Source organism: Hemitrygon akajei, chromosome 16, assembly GCF_048418815.1.
Source record: "Hemitrygon akajei chromosome 16, sHemAka1.3, whole genome shotgun sequence".
Taxonomy (NCBI): Eukaryota; Metazoa; Chordata; class Chondrichthyes; order Myliobatiformes; family Dasyatidae; genus Hemitrygon; species Hemitrygon akajei.
The window spans coordinates 65,715,755-65,737,139 of record NC_133139.1 but is presented as its reverse complement, the minus strand read 5'-3'; the positions used below and the strand labels follow the sequence as shown (position 1 = coordinate 65,737,139).

At 42.2% G+C, this 21,385-nt stretch overlaps 1 protein-coding gene across 1 annotated transcript in view; it reads right to left on the bottom strand.

The window, feature by feature from the left end:
- The window catches only part of LOC140739658 (adhesion G protein-coupled receptor E3-like), an 81,942-nt gene that overhangs the window by 25,010 nt on the left and 35,547 nt on the right, over positions 1-21,385 (bottom strand). The window contains exons 7-11 of the mRNA XM_073068032.1: positions 10,821-10,996; positions 9,147-9,278; positions 6,923-7,008; positions 4,246-4,329; positions 1,539-1,713 (exon numbers count right to left, since the gene is read on the bottom strand). Coding sequence (XP_072924133.1) covers positions 1,539-1,713; positions 4,246-4,329; positions 6,923-7,008; positions 9,147-9,278; positions 10,821-10,996 — 653 coding nt within the window. The remainder of the gene's footprint in view (positions 1-1,538; positions 1,714-4,245; positions 4,330-6,922; positions 7,009-9,146; positions 9,279-10,820; positions 10,997-21,385) is intronic.

Sequence of the window (21,385 nt, the reverse complement as noted above, 5' to 3'; positions counted from 1 at the left end):
CCCACAGAACTGAGAGAAAATACTCATGCATGTTCTTCACCCTCTGGGGGCACTGATCAAAAGCAGGTAAAATGATAAATTCTGGCTCAAATATGTTAGTTCACCAGGTCTAATATCTTACCAACACTTCTTATCCTTGGCACAGACAGTGATCTTGACTCCTTACCAGAGATAGTGAGGATTCCTGTTCCCATATCACAAGCACAGAACCTACACTGAAGTTTCATGATTTTAGTCTTTTTCTCAACATCAAAACATCCTTCTAGATGTTATTTTTGATGTATGGTGGAACCTCTATAAAGGATAATTGAACTACCTTGTATTTGGTTACCATGCTTAGAGGGAGCGAAGAGAAGATAAAGCAGGAAGATGCAGTCGATAAGGAACATCAGATCCATTGACACACCAGAGAATGTGGCATTGTTCTTCTTTAGCAGTGAAGGGTGAGGCATAATTTGATAAAAATCTTCAGAATTGGCAATGGTTTGGGCAGAGTTAATGAAGAGAATGGTCTTCCATTGAAGAAGGGTGGAGAACCAAAAACCAGAGATTTAAAGGTGATTATTGTTGAACCAGGGGTGCCAGGAGAGACAGCCTTTCCACACAGTGAGTGGTCTCAGAACCCACTGCATGGATGGGAAGTGGAACTGTTTCATCATGAGCTTTCAAATAGGAGAACACATGGAGTGTTGGAGAGAAAATAATTATATGGCTATCAAGAAACAGGGGATGAGCAGACTGTAATGTCCCTGGGTTCAATGGGTAGAATGGCCTTCTGCACAACGTTTCTATGATACTACACTGTGGGTGAATACTTTGGAGTAGTTTGTTTGCAGACAGTGAGGTCACAAGTAAATTAAATAGCTCATTATATAATGTGAATGAGGGTTTGTGGATAATCTTGTCCGGGACCTTTGGTAGAATTCTCCTGGTCTTCTATGATATAGTGTCCTGTATTCTCACCAACTGAGCAAATGACAGAATGTCCCATACAAAATGAGGCACCTTTGACAGGGTGGCACCCTCTCAGATCTGCACTGGATGGGAGCCTGGACATTGTGAGCTACAGGCAGCAGTGAGGGTGAGGGTAACATGTGCAACACATGAGAGTGGACACTCACAATCAGTGATGTGGCATGTTTCAGCACAGCCTTCCAAAGCAAATCAGAAATAAAAGCTGGAAATGTTGGTAAATTCAGCAGGTCAGGCAGAAACATTAGAATGAAAAATGGTTAACCTCTTCAGCATGAAACATTAACTATTTATCTTTCCAGAAATGCAGCCTGAACTACCGACTACTTCGAGCATTTTTCTTTCTTCCACATTTCCTCTAGCTTGGTTGATTTTTAAGCGTTAGAAATATTAAACAAAGGTTTCTATCAAGAGCCAACATGTAATCATTTTCAAAACCAGCTAATTATTGAGAAAGTAATCACCACATTCCCTTTCCTTAACTTGAAACTAGTTTTGCAGACCCAATAACTAGCTTTGAGGACCTTTGCCCCAGTGGTCAATGTTTTCAGTGTCCAATACTTTACCAAAAGAGTTTGTTTCTATGGTCTCTGCCTTTGAACTGGGTAGTTTCAGGGCAATCGCCATTGCCATGTTCTCCAAGAGGTCCACTGTGGCCGTTGCCATCTCCAGCCTTTGAGTGGTCTGCATGCTATCCAGCCGCGAACTATTAAGAACATCGTTTACAAATGCTGTTATATCCTAGAGATGAAAATGAACACCTCATCAATTGAGAACCAAAATACTACAGATGTTGAATGTCTGGGAAAAAAATGGAACATGCTGGTTTTCTAATGAAGGATCATTGAGCAAGAACATTAATCCTGTTTCCCTCTCCACAAATGCTGGCTGACCTGCAGAGTCCAGCAATTTCCATTTGCTCTTCCCCCAGTTCTGTGGAAGGGTGACTGACACAAAATGTTGACTGGTTTCTCTTTCCATCGATACTGCCAGACTGGCTGAGTTTATCCAGCTTCTTTTAAACTTTGCTAGGGGCTAGCGGTGGAAAGAGTGAGAAGCTTCACGCCCCTGGGTGTCGACATCTTAGAGATTCTATTCTGGGCCCAACACATTAATGTGATCATGAAGGCACATTGGTAGCTATGCTTCATCAGGAGTTTGAGAGATTTGCTATGACACCAAACCTTCCAGCAGTTATATGCAATGAATTCTGCCAGATTCCAGTACTGCGTGGAATTGAGGCTCTAAAAACAGGATTGAACGAGACTGAAAAGGGTTGTCCACTCTGCCAGACCTATCATGGGTACAACCCTTCCCACCATTGAGGACATCTTCAAAAGGTAGTGCCTGAAGAATGCAGCATCCATCACTCAGGACCATCACCACCAGGACAAGCTCTCTTCTCATAACTACCATCAAGGAGATAGAGAAGCCTAAAGATGCACACTCAACATTTCAGGAACAGCTTCTTTCACCACCATCAGATTTCTGAATGGTCCGTGATCCTCACTATTCCACTTTTGCACTATTTGTTTATAATAATTTAAAAGTTCAAAGTACATTTAATATCAAAGAATATATAATATATACAACCTTAAAATTAATTTCCTTACAGGTAGCCACAAAACAAAGAAATCCAATAGAGCCCATTAAAAATGAAGACTGTCAAATTATTATAATAATTAGTTATGTTTTGTACTGTACAACTGCTCAAAACAACAGATTTCATGACATGTCAGTGATTCTGTGATTCTCAACACTGATCTGACTCGACAACCAAAAGAATCTCTTTCAAGGACCCTACTACTCAGTATTATTTATTTACATTTTTCATTATTTACATAATTTATTCTCTTTAACATGTTGGTAATTTGTCACATTTTGGTATTTGTGGTTCTTAATAACTTCTATTGTATTTCTTTATTTTCCAGTGAATGTTTTCAAGGAAATGAATCTCAGTGTTGTATATGGTGATGTATATGTTCTTTGATAATAAACTTACTTTGAAAATTGGCAGTTCTATTAGTTTTCCATGACTGTTTATTTTCTTGGGGCTATTGAAAGTTCCCTTCTTTATGGAAAGATTTGTATCCCTTCCTGTTTTTATTCCTACTGCACTAATTGTTGAATCTTTCTCCACCTACATTCTTTTTCACTCTCATTTCTATTACAACTCCCCTTTCCTCTCCCTTCACTTCACATCTTTGATTTCCTCTTTTTCTCCATCGTCTTCTGTTCCCTTGCTCCCACTTTCTCAACCCTTTCTCTTTTTCTACCTGTTTTGGACTCCCTTTGCCTCCTCCATCATTCTTTGGTAACTATCCCAGTACAGACAATGTGTGGGCAAGAGCAATGTTGTGTTGTGAATTTCCTATGAATCAATGAGAAAGGTGCTGTAAGAACATTCCACCATTCCGTAACACCCATGTAACCTAACTCCATCTGGTGATCTTCCCCCATCCCGTTACTACCTCCAGTTAACAAAACCCATCCCTCGTGGGTCTAGAATCCACCTTTGACCCAACATTGATGGGTCACTGAGGAGTGTTCTGCGTTTCCGCCATCATCTGAGTGTACAAGTCTTTTCAAGTTTCACTCCTGAAAGGCATGGCTCTAACTTTCAGATTCTGCCCTCTTGTTCTGCTCTCCCTACCCCGACCACACTCCATACTCCCTCCATTCACATCTACTCCTCTCCAGCTCTGTTTTCCATAATACATAGATCATAGCACAGTACAGCACAGGAACAGGCCATTCAGCCCACAATATCTGTGCTGAACATGATGCCAAATTAAAACCATTTCTCTTCTATCTCCACATGATCTATATCCCTCCATTCCCTGAAACATCATGTGTTTATTGAATAGTGTCTTAAACACCACTATTCACACCATTACCTCTGGCAGCCTGTTCCTGACATCCAACACTCTGTGTAAAAACCTGTCCCACACATCTGTTTTAAACTTCCCCACTCTCACCTTAAATGCTTGTCCTACAGTATTTGGTGTTTCTACCCTGGAAGAAAGTATCTGTTCAACTTCCTTCCCAACTTTCTTCCAAATACATCTGGTCCATTGTTACTGATGTTTCTGGATGTTAAAAGACCTTTACATATCTTCTGTGCTCTCTACTCCAAGGAAGCTAACTTTAACAATCATTCCTCAGTCAAAATCCTCCTGACTATATCCTTGTAAATATTCTCTTTACTCTCTCCACCTCAGGGACACACCACTTTTACCCCAGGATAAAATTGTTGGGCGTCTAATTCCTTACCTTGGTATCGTTTGTCCCACTGAAATTCTGACAGATTTTACCACGGTAGCAATCAGCTAACTTCAGCATATCTGCAGAGTTTAACTGGGCAGAGGAAGAAGACAACAGTTAAATATAATGCAACAACCAAACAGAGAAATAATCAAGAGTAACAAGCAATCCGAAAAAAAAGTCTGAAAATGAAGCCTCTAAAACTCCTTGGCTTCACAGGTGAATCTAACACAACTTCTGATGGCAACTTTCACTGGAGGTCACGGGGTCAATAAAAAGACACTTCTGTGCAAGGAAAAGCAGAAAGGAATGGCCTAAAATATCCTTTATAAGGTCCAGCAGAACTGTGGTACAGATCTTGGCCAAACAATCCATAGGCATGGACCAACAGTCAGCTGATCAAGTTGAAATTCAGTCATAAATTCAGATATCATGGAAACAGACCCTTCAGCCCACTGAGTGGATGCTGACCCTCAAACTCCCATTGATGCTAATGTTAAACTCATTCCTTTATATTTTCTTTACATTATGATAGAGACATTTAAGAGGTTCTTAGATAAGAACAGGAACGTGCAGAGAATCAGGGCTATGGACATTGTGTAGGCAGAACGGATTAGTTTAGTTTGGTGTTTAATAAGTTCAGCACAACATTGCAGGGTGAAGGGCCTGTTGCTCTGCCATACTGTTCCACTTTCCAGATCCAACAATATTCCCTACATGCTACCCTTCAACAACGCACTAGGGGCAATTTACAGCTGATAATTAATGTACCAAATTGCACATCTTTGGGATGTGGGAGAAAACTGGAGCTCCTGGGAGAGTCCACAGGGTCAGAGAGCAATTGTGCAAACTCCACACAGACAGTGCTGAAGATCTGAATTGAACCCAGGACACCAGGTGTATAAGGCAGGAACTATATCAGCTGCTGCACTGTGCTGTCTCACTGTTCCAAGCTTACACTGGTGTCACTTCCCCATCGTTCCTAAACTACAGTGACGACTGCATTGGTGCTGCTTCTTGGACCCATGACTAGCTTTACCTCCAACTTCCAACCTGCCTTCAAATTTACCTGGTCCATTTCTGACACTTTCCTCCCCTTTCTTGATCTCGCTGTCCTTATCTCTGGAGACAGTTTATCCACTGATGTCTATTACAAACCTCTGACTCTCATAGCTACCTTGCCCATAACTCTTCCCACCCTGTTACCTTTAAAAATACCATCCCCTTCTCTCAATTCCTCAGTCCACCGCATCTGCTCTCAGGATGAGGCTTTTCATTCCAGAATGAAACAGATATCCGCCTTTTTCAAAGAAAGGGTCTTCCCTTCCTCCACTATCAATTCGTCCCTCAACCACGTGTCTGTCCTCACCCCATCCTTCCGCCACCCGACTGAGGATAGGGCTCCTTATGTCCTTAACTACCACCCCACCAGCCTCTGCATCCAGCACATAATTCTCAGTAAATTCTGCCAACTCCAGTGGGGTTACACCATCAAGCACATCTTTCCCTTCCCCCCCACTTTCTGCTGTCCGTGGGGGTCACTCCTTATGTGACTCCCTTGTCCATTTGTCTGTCCCTCCTCCCTCACTACCATCCAGGGCCCCAAACAGTCCTTCCAGGTGAGGCGACACTTCACCCGTGAGCCGGCTGGGGTCATCTACTGTATCTGGTGCTTCCAGTGTGGCCTCTTGTGGGACCCGATGTAGATTGGGGGTCTGCTTCGCCAAGCATCTATGCTCCGTTTGCCAGTAAAAGAGAGATCTCCCAGTGGCTACTTTCCATTTTAATTCCACTTCCCGTTCCCAATCCAACATGTCCATCCATGGTCCTCTCTACTGATGTGATGAGGCCACACTCAGGTTGAAGGTTATATTCCATCTGGGTAGCATCCAACATTGATTTCTTAAACTTCAGGTAATGACCCCCCCCCCCCCCCCACTCCACCTTCTCTATTTCCCATTCTGATTTCCCTCTCTCATCTTTTCTCCTTGCCTGGTCGTCACCTCCCTCCAGTGCTCCTTCTCCTTTTCTTTCTTCCATGGCCTTCTATCCTCTCCTATTAGATTCCCCCTTCTCCAGGCCGGTATCTCTTTCATCAATCAACTTCCCAACTCTTTAATTCACCTCTCCACTTCAGCTTGGGTTTTTCGTTCCCCACCCTCCCACTCTCTTACTCTGACTCCTCATCTTTTTTCTCCAGTCCTGCTGAAGGGTTTCGGCCCGAAACGTCAACTGTGCTCTTTTCCATAGATACTGCCTGACCTGCTGAGCTCCTCCAGCATTTTGTGTGTGTTGCTTGGATTTCTAGCATCTGCAGATCTTTTTCTTGTTTGTGATCAGAATAAAAAGGAATGAGTCTTGGATTAGTACAAATCGAGATGAGCAACGGATGTTTGCCAAGCAACCAACATCCACATCTAGAGAGTAACTTGAGCACTCTCAACTTGCTTTAATGCAAAATCAGCAAGCTGGAATTAGACAGAATATTCTCACAAAGAGTGAGGAACAGTGTTTAATCTGGTGGGTGAAAAGAAGACATGAATGTAGAAGAGGGTGAAGGGCAGACACAGGAAGAATGATACATCTAGTGAGGACTGCAAACAATGGAAAACATTCCAACATATCTACATTCGGGGATAATGGAAGTTAAGTTTGCGCCTTGGAGAAACAGAGTGAGTTCTCATACCTGCTGGGCGTTTGCTGAATAATCCAAGTTGCACTGCGACGGCGTAGAGTTCTGCTTCTCAGAGACAGTACAGGAAAGTGGATCCACTGGAATGAAGATGGCATTTTAGAGATCAGTGCGTCTACCTGCCAACTCTACCCCCACCTTCCTGCTGTTTACCGATCAGACAGGGAAGCGCTGACCTCTGTAACTCCAAGCTGGTGTACTCCCACAACGAGCAGCATCAGACCCGGACACACAGGACTGTGACTCGACGCCACATCTTCCTGACCTCAAGAACAACTGTGGATGCCTCGTCCAATCCCACACTCACTGGCACCCAAAGGAACCGATACCATGGTTGGCACTGTACTTGTAATGTTGGCACAAGCCACACTAATGTGGAAATGTTGATATGGGCCTCATTGCTGGTTTGGGAGGGACAATTTGTAAACATCTCCACAGCCATGAAAACAGTTAAATGTGTAAGTGATCAGCCCTCTCAGGTTGGAGGAACAACACCTCATATTCTGTCTGGTTAGCCTCCAACCTGACAGCATAAACACTGAATTCTCAAACTCCCAGTAATTTCTCACCCTCCCCCTTCTCTCTTTTCCATTCACTACGCTGGCTCTCCTCTTATCCCTTCTCTTCTCCTCATGACCCTCATGTGGAGGAAAGGGCTTGAAGACTAGGGGTTGGCCGAACCGTGGGGAGAGCATGAGGAAAAAATAGAATGAGTCTGTCTTACAATAGATCATATCATCAATGAGGAACCGATTATATAGGTGCTAATTGTCTGAGAGGTAATGTGATTATTTGGTACCCTGAGCAATGAGGAACCGATTGTATTGGTACTAACATTGTATAAATTGTGGAAACAGTGTCTGGAGACCGGCTGACCTCGTGTGATTAGATTTACTGTATAAATTTGAATTGTAACCTCATGTTGATGGAGACATGCCCGTGAATTCACAATTTAAGGCGGTAACTAGCTTTGAGCCTACTTTCTCTATGATCAGTACTAAATTCTCTAACAGAATCTGGCAACGAGGATGGGATCCCTATGACATGTGATCCCAATGAACCCATCGGAGAAACTTTCTTATCATCAACACCAGACCAGCATACCCACCCATGAGACTTGCTTGAAAGATAGAGGTCAGACCGGGGTAGGGACCGGAGCTGCCCCATACAAGCCAGTGATCATCTCTGAGTTCAGACTCAGAACAAGACAGGCTTTGGAAGAAGAGTCCTGAGAGCTCTGATTAAAAGACGGTATTAAAACAAAGGCAATTAAAGGATGGTGTTAAAATGAAGGCAACTGAGACCTTAAGATTACAACCTGGATCCATTGGCCAATGGAAAAGAAATTATATGGAGAATATGATTGTATGTCTTTGAGTGTATGCCTCTGTTTGTCTTAAGTGTTTACGTCCTTTGTAGAGAACAGTTAACAGGCAAGTAAAACGGGTAACAGGAACGGCAAGCCCCAGAAAGGGATTCGGAAAAAGAATTCTGGATCAACGCCAGAAGCCAGGACTCAGCCTGTTGATCCCTTAACAATAGCACTCACGAACAGGAACACCCGATAGAAGATAGAAAAAAAAATAGGATTGACCCAGCCTCACTCATTACTGTTCTCTACACACTCAACAGTGACCGAGCCTCAGCCTCCACTCCCACTAACCCCTACTTAACCCTTCTGTCTCTAACACATATTGCACTGACACAGCCTCCACTACCCCACTGTCCCTACACTTTCCACACTGACCCAGCCTCATTCCCCATTGTCCCTGACACACCCACACTGACCCAGCCTCATTCCCCACTGTCCCCGACACAATCCACACTGACCCAGCCTCATTCCCCACTGTCCCTGACACACCCACACTGACCCAGCCTCATTCCCCACTGTCCCTGACACACTCCACACTGACCCAGCCCCAGCCTCATTCCTCACATTCCACTACACACCCCAAAGTGTCTCCTTGACAGTCAGTGATACTCAGAAACTTGTAGAGACACAAGATGCTCTGCAGATTCTGGAAATCCAGAGCAAGACACCTACAACTCAGCAGCTTTGTCAGAGACTGTGTAGGGAGAAATGGAGTTGATGTTTCAAAGTTTAAAACTCTTCATTAGCACAAATTCTTTTTCTTTGCACAGGTTCTGGGGACTTCTGTAATGGTTTCCAGCATTGCTTGTCCTGATTCTCAGCTCTCAGTAATCATTCTATTATCACCTGTACAGGCCAGCTGAGTGTCTCCCTGCTTCTGGTGATATCCAGCTTTGCAGACGCAGTAAAAAGACCCAAAGGAGTTACGACAGGTCATGTTCACTCCGCACGCATTTTTATCCTGGCATTCATCCACATCTGTTGTAGAGAGGAAGAGAGGTACAAATATTACCAACACAGATGTAGTCATAGAGTCATAGGGGACTACAGCACAGAAACAGGCCCTGCTGCCCATCTAGTCTGTGCTGAACTGTTATTCTGTCAGCCCCATTGACCTGCACCCAGAACATAGCCCTCCATACCCCTCGCATCTATGTACGTATTCAAATTTTCTGTTAAATGTTGAAATTGACCCCTCTTCTAATACACCCTAGGCTCGTTATATGCAGGGGATACATTCCTCACAGTCAACTCATAATGTGAATATGCATAATGTGAATAATTATTTAAATGGAGAAAATAGGGATGTGTTCTGGAGGGCTTCCTAAATATGTTTTATCTGTAATTTATTCACATTTTCATACCAATACGACACAAAAGCAGTACCACAAGGTAACATTCATATTATATTTCATCAATTTAAGCTAATATTCAATGTAATAAATCATAGAAAGTTAACATACTAGGGTGTATAGTACTCAAACCCTTAAGAGCATGGGGGTTTAGAGAATGGTAATCTAAGGCTACATCCATACCAGACCAGATAATTTTGAAAACGCCGGTTTTGCGTGAAAACGATAGGTGTCCACACTATGCGTTTTTGAGAATATCTCTATCCACATTGAAACGGAGATTTCAGTGAATCTCCTCCTACTGCACATGCGCAATACACATCTACCGAAAACAAGCAATATGTTTGGTGTCAAATCTCGCCGTGAAAGTGCACATTTGTGTAGTTACAGACCAGAAAAACTTAAAACGACAGACACCTGTTGGCTCTCATGCAGGAGAACTTAAAAGTAAAAAAAATTAAAATACTGGAGCGTACGGAGGCAACCGACAGGGAGTTCACGGACAGATTGACCTGGCTGACGATGAACGTTGAAAAACTGACTAACTCTGTTGCATTAATAAAGCACCTTGTTAAATGTGTAAAACATGTCTGCATCAGTGTTATCTTGTATTTCCATACAATCTTACATTCGACTGTTACACATCTATTGTCAGAGAAGTACTTGCATAAATAGGTAAACCACCTTCATACAAGCAAGGACAGAAAACAGGGCAAAGTGAGTATACTTATTTATTCAGTAAGTTATGGATCAAAGTATTTAGTGAGTAGATTTCTAACTCTTCTGGCTTCAGACTCATTGCCGTCTGTTCTGAAATTTTTAGGTTGTGTTCAAGATAACAATGAAATAGCACGCTGCCATCTGATAGTGTTTTCAGATTTCCCTGGTTACCCCGTCCACAGTGATCTTCCCGAGCAGCGTTTTCAAAAATACCCACCCTGGAAAGCATTTCTGAAAAGCTCCGGTTTCGGGGGATGAAAACACCATTTTAGTGTGGACAGAGGGTAAAAACGAAGAGAAAAAGCTTTGGTTACGGATTTATCCGGTGTAGTGTGGACGTAGCCTAAGAGAGGCTTCATATTACAGTCTCCTTCGGCATTGGAACACATAAGCAGAGTCAATCTATCCTTTGCTGCCTTGAACCCTGACTCAGTCTTTTCATCCTTACTTATGTAAGTGCGTTTCGGCATACGCTTCCAAAGAAGCCCGGTCTCGTCTGCATTAAACACCTGCTTTGGTGTGATGCCTAACTCAGCTATCATAGCCCGCAACTGCTCAGGGTAGCATCCAACAGCTTTGTGGTCAGCACTAGCTTGCTCACCATGCACGGCTAAGTTGTGAAGCCTGTGACAATTAACAAACTTAGAAAACCATCCCGTACTTGCATTAAAGCTAACAATATTATTTGACACTTCCTCACTAGCCTCTAAAAAAAGGCGACCATAAATTTCCAAAGCTTTCACACGAAGATGATCAGAACTAAGTGTTGCTTTTTGCTTTGTTTCATGCTCAATGTACAAACTCAACATTTTCTCCATTTTTTCTCATAATCGGGTTATGCACTTTGGTAACAATCTTTGAAGACACTTGTGGTGAATCAATCACTGCACTTTTTATTTTCTCAGCATTTTTCTTTAAGTTTCTGATCATGGACTCACCCAGGCCGAAGTAGCATCCCAGAGCTGTGTTACTTTCACCTGACGGCGCCCTGTTTAGAATTTCCAACTTTTTTTCAAATGTTAAAGTGGTTCTCTGCTGCTTGGCTGATGGCCCAGAAATTGACATCAGACGCCTAGGAGGCACAGTTAAATACTTCGAGCACAAAATCACTGCACCGTAGGTAAAAACAGCAAAAGTTTAAGAGTGCAAGGTCGCACATCCACACATTGCCAAAACCAATGCGAGACTGGCGGGAGTGAGACTGTGAGGCTTGTCCACCTGACTTGTATTGGTGGGAAAGCAGTGCTCCTCGCATAACTGTGAGTTTAGGACGCATATTAGGAGAAGTTGGTAGAAATAGGTTCCTCGCATAACTGAATCTGTATTGTCTGAAGATGCAGATAATGAGGATAGGGTGTAATTCCACTGGCAGCTCGTTCCACTCTTACTCCACCCTTTGAGTGAAGATGATGTTAATGATGACAGATCTTGACTGGAAAGTGAATGGTGTATTTAGTCCCACAGGAGCTTCTCTCAGATCTTTGTTCCTCATACTCTACATCATTGGTTATTAACCATTTCCTGCACAGATTCCCCTGTATCTAGCATCAGGGAGGCACAGTGCTGCATCTACTACAGATCCTGCTCCACAGGCCTCAGCACCCCGGGTCCAATCTGAATTCAAATTCCTCCACAGCAGCTGCAACTGAGGAAATGTTTTGTCATAGGGACATCGCTCACTAAAATGAACAAGTTGTCTTAAAAGGTGATCTGTAATATCCTCCTGGAATGAGCCCCTGGATTCACAATAGGTGTTCAGTGTTCGAGGTCTGGTGTTTGGTGAATGCTGTGCCCTGGAATCGATGCTGATGTTTGAGGTCTGATGGTCCAATCAGAAGTCCAGAAGTCAAGGCCCTGAAGGCTTAGTGGGGCCAAGTTCTGACGTCTCCAGACAGACTGAAGGTATTTATGCTAGAGTCATACTTGACACGGGTTCTCAAGTTACTTTACTCCACAGATCCTTTTCAAATCTGCAGATGCTGGAAATTCAAACAACACACACAAAATGCCAATGGAACGCAGCAGGCCAGGCAGCATCTATAGGGAGAAGCACTGTCGAATTTCGGGCCGAGACCCTTCGTCAGGACTAACCGAAAGGAAAAATAGTAAGATTTGAAAGTGGCGGGGGAGAATTGCGAAATGATAGGAGAAGACCGGAGGGGGTGGGGTGAAGCTGTTATGCATCTGTTTTTGAAAAATTCAATCAAAAGATTGGAAAAGAAAGAAATAGTCTCCTCTATTAGGAAAGTTGACATTGAAGTCAGTCAACTTTGATGACTCACCAATACCAGAGGATTGGGAAAAGAGAATAACTGATAAGATGTTGGAACACAAAGACATCTTTCCTACTGACAAGATTGCTGTTGGTTGTTCCATGAGTACTCACCACACTATCATAGTGACAGAAGACACACCTTTCCATTCATCACCATCGGAGACTGAATTCACAGTGATAATAACTCATTACGAGCCTACAATGAGGCAGTTTCAGTTACAAGGTCTATCTCTATCTCTTCCCCTTCCCTCTCTGGATAACCCCATGGATTTCCCAGCCCCTCACTGAACCTACTCCCAGATGGTGACATTGGATCGTGTGGAGTTTCCGATCTTAGATCAGAATAGTAACCACCATGCCAGCTACAGATGGCTATTCTGGACAGAATTGCTCCTGGAGAAACTCAACAGGTCATGAAATCCATGTCCATCACAATAACCCTACTGTGGAACTTGCACAGAATATCCTTCTTTACTTCGAGTTATCTGAAGGACAATGGTGTAGGGTTGATAATGGCAACCCCAACATTGAATTGATTCTCTATATCGTGGTTATATTAAATCCTTACATTCACAGATCTTCCCTGTGGTGAGGCTGGCAGTATTGGAAAATGCCAGAAACAATATGATGCAGTTACACTGGTGGGAACCCACTGTGCTGTTACAAGTTGCATATTTGTCACAGGGCAAGTATTCACAATTGTCGAATCTGTGAGAAAGGACAAAATCTTTCACAATGATAAACACTGTTTACTCCTTGTTACAGGTACACTCTGTGGGTCTGCATGGAGCAAAACATAGGCATGTTGCCAAACACAGACCAGACCTTCCTTGGAACAAACAATTGAGTGATTTTCTTGGGAAAGACCTTCAGAGTCGTGGCAGAAAGACGGGTGTATGGAGTTAAGGTACAGACCAGCCTGGATTGAATTGAATCAGGGAACCAATAGCTTTCCACCTGCTGGAGGCCAAGATGTTTGCTAGCCTGCTCTCCCGGTCATTGGATCTGGAAGCTGCCTATCAACACCTGCAGATCCCACTGGAGGAATCAGTGGTAGCCCCACCTTCTCTAGTGATGTGATGAGTTAGAATGCTAAAGATGTGCCATGGAGAACATTCTGACTTGTTGCATCTCCGATTGGTTTTGAGGATTCACCACACAGGATAAGAAAAACCTGCAGAGTTGTAAATATAGCCCACACCACTATGGGTAGTCGCCTTCCCACTATCAAGGACAGCTTCAAATTGCAACGCCAAAAAAAGGTGGCATCCACCATTAAGGACCCCCAAGACCTGCCCTTTTTACAATAATACCATCAGGTAGGATGTACAAGAGCCTGAAGACACATGCTGAGCGTATTGTTTCCAGCTTCTTCCTCTGTGACATCAGATTTCTGAATGGACAATGAACCCATGAATACCTCCTCACTATTTTCACTCTCTTTTCTCCCTACTTATTTAAAAAAGGAGGTGGAGCAACGTTGAGATGGCACTAAGGTAGGTGGCATTGTGGATAACGAAGTAGGTTTTCAAAGTTTGCAGAGAGATTTAGGCCAGTTAGAAGAGTGGGCTGAACGATGACAGATGGAGTTTAATGCTCATAAGTGTGCGGTTCTACATTTTGTTAGGAATAATCCAAATAGGACATACATGGTAAATGGTAGGGCATTGAAGAATGCAGTAGAACAGAGTGATCTAGGAATAATGGTGCATAGTTCCCTGAAGATGGAATCTCATGTGGATAGGGTGGTGAAGAAAGCTTTTGGTATATTGGCCTTTATAAATCAGAGCACTGAGTATAGGAGTTGGGATGTAATGTTAAAATTGTACAAGGCATTGGTAAGTCTGAATTTGGAGTATTGCGTACAGTTCTGGTCACCAAATTATAGGACAGATGTCAACAAAATAGAGGGAGTACAGAGAAGATTTACTAGTGTTATGATACCAGCCCCCTCCTTTGTGAGAATTGCAAGAGCCCTAGTGAAAGGGGGGTCAATGACCCAAGAGAGAGAGCAAGAGAGAGAGAGACAGGCTGAATGGACACAGGAAATGGAAAGACAGCGACGTGCTGGATACCGCATTCCACTGGGACAAAAGCTGGCGACTGTGGCATTGTTCTCAGGAGACACCTGGGAACTGCAGACGTGCCCACTCGCAGGGACATTGTAAAGCCCTCGGGCAAAGTGGGCTGGTTGAGAGAGAGATTGCATCACCTGCAACCTGATTGACACCTGAGATCCCGTGAGGCAGTATAAAGAAGGGTCTGAAAGAGGACGACCCTCAGACGCACCAAGGAGACACCAAGAAGCACGATACCGCTTCCCGTGGGAACGGGAAGCCATTTTGAAGAAAGCCACGTGCGTTAAATTCCGAATGCGGGGTTTGTGGCTAGAACCAACGGAAAACCGCTTTTATTTAACACCAGGAAAGCCAAATCCTCTGAGGCTGAGGATTTGATTCATAAAGACAACGGCAAGTGTCTCTTTTCCTAACAATCTCTCTCTCTCTCTCTCCAACACGTGAAACCAAAAGGGAAAAGCCTGCAGACTTCAGAGTGACTCTTTATATATTTCCAATTGGACTCAGTATTATACCCTAGACAACGAAAGAGCTTATTTCTGAGTGATTATTAATGTACCTGCGTTTTAGATTGAGTATTGACGCATGTTATCTGAATGTTTGTATTAACCTTAATTTTTGTGCCCCTTTATTAATAAAACTTTTGAAAATAGTACCATTGGACTTCAACTGACATATCTATCTTTGCTGGTAAGTGAAACCAGTTACTGGTTTCATAACACTAGAATGTTACCTGGGTTTCAGCACCTAAGTTACAGGGAAAGGTTGAACAAGTTAGGTCTTTATTCTTTGGAGCGTAGAAGGTTGAGGGGGGACTTGATTCAGGTATTTAAAATTATGAGGGGGATAGACAGAGTTGATGTTGATAGGCTTTTTCCATTGAGGGTAGGGGAGATTCAAACAAGAGGACATGAGTTGAGAGTTAGGGGGCAAAATTTTAAGTGTAACATGAGGGGGAATTTCTTTACCCAGAGGGTGGTAGCTGTGTGGAACGAGCTTCCAGTCGAAGTGGTAGAGGCAGGTTTGGTAATGTAATTTAAAGTAAAATTGGATAGGTATATGGACAGGGAAGGAATGGAGGGTTATGGGCTGAGTGCGGGTCAGTGGGACTAGGTGAGAGTAAGAAGGGCCGAGCTGGCCTTTTTCCGTGCTGTAATTGTTATATGGTTATATGGTTAAACGTCAACTCCTTTGCTTGCATCTTCGGAAACAGCTCTATTTCCATCTTTAATATCTTTATTTTTCCTATTCAGGGTTCTTTTGAAGACCCTGCCCTGCAGTTACACACTGACTTAAGTTCTTTGTGGGAATGGGACCTGTTCTCAGAGTTTCAGGACTGCCCGTTGTTCGGCACGCCAAGGGTTCAGCCTGAGAGTCCGGCTCGAATTCAGAAGCTTAACATCTCAGGGCTCTGGTGACGGGCGGATCGAGGGTCGGTTTCACAGCAGGAGACACGTGTGTCATCGGGGGAGTCGGGATATCTGCTGTGGGCCCGAAGACCCGGGATCTGTGCAACCTTTAGGCACAGTGCTCAAAAAAAGCAATGTAACAGACCTTTAATGTCTTAAAACAAATGGGTTATTGTTATGTCTCCCCGCTCACTGGGGAGACAATGGAGATGCCTCTTTCTCCCTTATCAGGGAGAGAGAGAACCTGTGGAATGTCAAATGCCGGATGAAATGTGAAGTCTGTGGGGTAACTGCAAGACTGTGTCTTTGCTATTGCTTTGCTCACGATGAGTGCTCGGAGACGGTACCGATGCTTGCTTTATTTGCTGGTGGGGGAGGGGGATTGTTGCTCGCTGCTCTTACGCGCGTGAGGGAGGAAAGCTGGGGGGACTTTAGGGTTCTTATGTTTATCTGTCGTTCATTCTTTGGGGCACTTCTCTGTTTTCGTGGATGTTTGCAAATGGAAAGCATTTTAGGATGTATATTATATACATTTCTCTGACATTAAATTGGACCTTTGAACCTCCCAGTGGAGAGGTGTACTGGATGCCCGTAGCTCGACTCATCTTTAATGTTTCCCTGACCCCGGAATGGGGTTGATCACATCTCAGTCCCAATAGATTTCCCAGCCCCTCCACTGAATGGGTTCAGAGAGTAACATGTTGGTCCATGTGGGAATTTGGGATGCAGGATTGTAGCAGTAATGACCACGAGAGCTAAAACTGTCTGTTTTCTCCATTTTGTAGCATATGGAGTAAGTCGCATTCCTAGAGGCTCTCTCTTTTAATATATTTTATATACCACTGACAGATCCCTTTTAGCTGTGATGATTTATTACTTCTACTGAAGGATTTACGACTTAATTACAATGGCCGAAAAAAGTCGTTCTGGCATTGAACTGAGAAGTGGCAAGACTTTCACTGAAATGGAACAAACGGACAAACCAAGAAAACGGAGGAATCTGTTACATTAAGAGGAATATTTTCTTCAATACAAGACATGAAATTGGAATTAGGATCACTTAATATTAAAATTGATAAGCTGGCCGGTTCAAACGGGAAGCTTGAAAAAGCTATTTCTACAACTCAAGACTCTCTGAAAAATTTGGACTCTCAACTTCAAACATTTCAGCAGACTACAACCTGAATTGAGAATGAGCATGATCTATTCAAGGAAACTATTAAAGATCAAGGAATGAAGGTATCTTCGATGGAAAAGAAAATCAATGAAATTACCTCAGAACTATCTAAAACGAAGGAAAGAATGGTTGATTTAGATAGTAGAGGGCATCGGAGGAATTTGTGTATTCTAGGACTGCCTGAAAATACTGAAGCTGGTTATCTGTTAAAATTCTTTTCAGATATGTTGTACTCACTTTTTAGTGAGACCCTGGAAGCTAGCCCTTTAATTGACAGAGCCCATAGAATTCCATTTTCTCAGCATTCATCTGAATTACATCCTCGACCAATTATGCTTTCTCTGCATTATTATATGACTAAAGAAGCTATTCTTCAAGAAGCCATAAAGAAGTGGAAATTAATCTTTAACTCAGCACAGATTCGTATAGTCGAAGACTATCCTCCTGAAATCTTTGCCGAAAGAAGGAAATACCGAGAAGTTATGAGTGGAATGTATAAATTAGATTTATACCCTTCCCTTCACTTTCCAGCAAAGCTGATAATTTTTCCTGAAAAATCTCTGTCACTGAGAATCTATTCTCCTCAGGAGGGATGAGAGTACATTAAAAATCTTAAAGTTAAGCCTACTGAATAAAATATTAAAGTTAACCCCGTTACTCAATAGGCAATTCTGAAGTATTTGCTGTACGAGTTGTTTATGGATCTTCTGAGTTAAGCATGTCCTATGCCTTTTCAGTCTTTGGTATGGGACGTGGCTGATTTAATTTTTTTTTACCTTATTAATAATTAGTACATATAAAACTGTTTTGTAGGGAGCCTTTATAGTATTGTACTCTAATGGTCCGTGTAGGACCAGTTGTGTACTAATCTTTTTATTTCTTTTATTTGTTTCAATACTTATAGTTTTAGATCTGTTTTATATATATACTCATTTACTTTTCTTTTTTGAGAGAAAGAATATTGTTTGTAATATTATTTGCTTGGATTTATTCTCTTTTTTTGAATATGTGTTTAAGATACTTTAGCTGATTCTAAGATGGCCGTTGTTGATTATGTATTTATTACTGTTAGGCATAACATTATAATAGTTGAATTCTGTTTGTGCCTTTCATTAGGGCTGTTTTCCGTGGGATCTTTGTTTTATTTTAATATATGGAACTGCAAGATGGAGAACAGGGTCAAGGGTTATTAGTTTAGCATGGGACCAGCTAATTCTTATCTTTTGGGAGGCGGGAGGGGGGAGGGGTCTATTAGAGTAGGTTTTTTTTCTTGATTGGGCAGTTCTTTTGATGGAATTCTCTTTCGTAAATGCATCACTCCTTCTGGTTGTACCGGCGCCTTTTGGTTTCATCTGTACTTGTGTAACATTTCTTTTATGTAATCTTAAATTCAATTTTAAACATGGATGTTAATAAAATTAATATAATAGCTTGGAATTGGAACAGTCCAATTGGAAATGTCAATCACCCCATTAAGCATAAAAAGATTTTTAAGAAATTAAAAACACTTAATGCAGATATTATTTTTGCGCAAGAAAATCAGTTTGCGTATAAGGAGAAGGTGGGAGTGGAGGATGCTATCACGTATTTGCTGCACAAATCACTCTCTCACCTAGATGGGGTCAGTTGTGCTGTGAGGATTACATTCCTTGACTTCTCTAGTGCCTTTAACACCATCCAGCCCAAGATCTTAAAGCACAAACTAACGGAGATGGGAGTAGACTCTCACATGGTGGATTGGATAGTGGACTACTTGACAGATAGACCTCAGTATGTGCGGTTGGGAGACTGTAGGTCTGACACAGTGGTCAGCAGCACAGGAGCGCCACAGGGAACCGTACTCTCTCCGGTCCTGTTCACCCTGTACACATCTGACTTCCAATATAACTCGGAGTCCTGCCATGTGCAGAAGTTCGCTGATGACACGGCCATAGTGGGGTGTGTCAGGAATGGACAGGAGGAGGAGTATAGGAAACTGATACAGGACTTTGTGATATGGTGCAACTCAAACTACCTGCGTCTCAATGTCACCAAGACCAAGGAGATGGTGGTGGACTTTAGGAGATCTAGGCCTCATATGGAGCCAGTGATCATTAATGGAGAATGTGTGGAGCAGGTTAAGACCTACAAGTATCTGGGAGTACAGTTGGACGAGAAGCTAGACTGGACTGCCAACACAGATGCCTTGTGCAGGAAGGCACAGAGTCGACTGTACTTCCTTAGAAGGTTGGCGTCATTCAATGTCTGCAGTGAGATGCTGATGATGTTCTATAGGTCAGTTGTTGAGAGCGCCCTCTTCTTTGTGGTGGCGTGTTGGGGAGGAAGCATTAAGAAGAAGGACGCCTCACGTCTTAATAAGCTGATAAGGAAGGCGGGCTCTGTCGTGGGCAAAGTACTGGAGAGTTTAACATCGGTAGCTGAGCGAAGGGCGCTGAGTAGGCTACGGTCAATTATGGAAAACCCTGAACATCCTCTACATAGCACCATCCAGAGACAGAGAAGCAGTTTCAGCGACAGGTTACTGTCGATGCAATGCTCCTCAGACAGGATGAAGAGGTCAATACTCCCCAATGCCATTAGGCTTTACAATTCAACTGCCAGGACTTAAGAACTTTTTTTTTAAAGCTATTATTAATGCTTTTTGAGTTAGTGATTTAGATGCATATCATATTATTACTGAGTTAAGTATTGTATGTACAACAAGTGTATGGGACATTGGAAAAAATGTTGAATTTCCCCATGGGGATGAATAAAGTATCTATCTATCTATCTATCTATCATATACGAAAACAGGATGAGGACAGGTTTTTTTGTTTCTGGAAAGGTCCTCTGTTTCACTCGCTGTCTAATTGTAAGATCAGAGGTGTTTCTATATTTCTTAGCCCCAAAATCCCTTTTTTACACTTTAATACTACTACTGATTCGATTGGAAGATATTTAATTGTTACTGGTTTATTATGCGAGCTAAAGGTAGCTCTGGTGTGTGTATACACACCTAATGTAGATAATTCTGATTTTTTTTTTAAGAAACTTTTTTCTGAGTTACCGAATCTCAATGAATATAAAGTTGATCATGGGTGGTGACTTTAATTGTTGTTTAAATCTAGCGATTGACAGGTCATCTACCAATCCATCGCTTCCTAATAAAGTGGCAGCTTGTATTAAGTCTTTTTTATTAGAATATGGCCTCGTTGATATTTGGAGATATAAACACCCCAATGATGAAGATTTCTCTTTTTTCTCACACATTCTTCATAAGTATTCTCAAATTGATTACTTTTTTTTAGATACACGTCTGTTAAACTCCATTGTTGAATGTGCGTATGACATCATTGCGCTCTTAGATCATGCGCCTTTAAAGTTAACCCTTAAGCTTTCGGATAGCTTTTTGAAAATGTCACAGTGGAGACTGAATCCCATATTGTTACAGGATCCAGCTTTAGTTAATTTTATTAAGGAGCAAATTTCTACAATTTTTGAATTTAATACAACTGAAGGAATGTCAAATCTGGTTATATGGGACATGTTGTAATCTTTTCTTAGGGGACAGATAATCTCATACTCAGCAGCTCTGAGAAAGAAAACTAAAGCAGAATTGTCTGTGCTTATTAATAAAATTAAACAGATAGATAAAGCGTATTCAGTTAAACCTACTGAAGACCTGTATAAAGGGTCGAACTTCAATCACAGTATGATTTGCTTCTGACCTTTCCCATTGAACAGCAAATTTTTATATCTAAAAGTTTATTTTATATGCATGGGGAAAAATCTGCTAAGCTTTTGGTGGGTCATTTAAAGGTTGGGATGGTCAGAAGACAGATTTCAAAAATTTGTTGACCAGATAGAACAGAAACTTTAGATCCTTATGAAATTAATAAGATGTTTATGGACTTCTATTCTAATCTTTATAAATCTGAATTCTCTGATAGCACTATTATTATGAATAGATTTTTGCAAAGGTTAAACATACCTCAAATTTCAATTCAAGATGTTGATATATTAGATACAACTATTAAACAAGAGGAGATAGCCAAGGCTATATCCTCTATGCAATTAGGTAAAGCTCAGGGACCT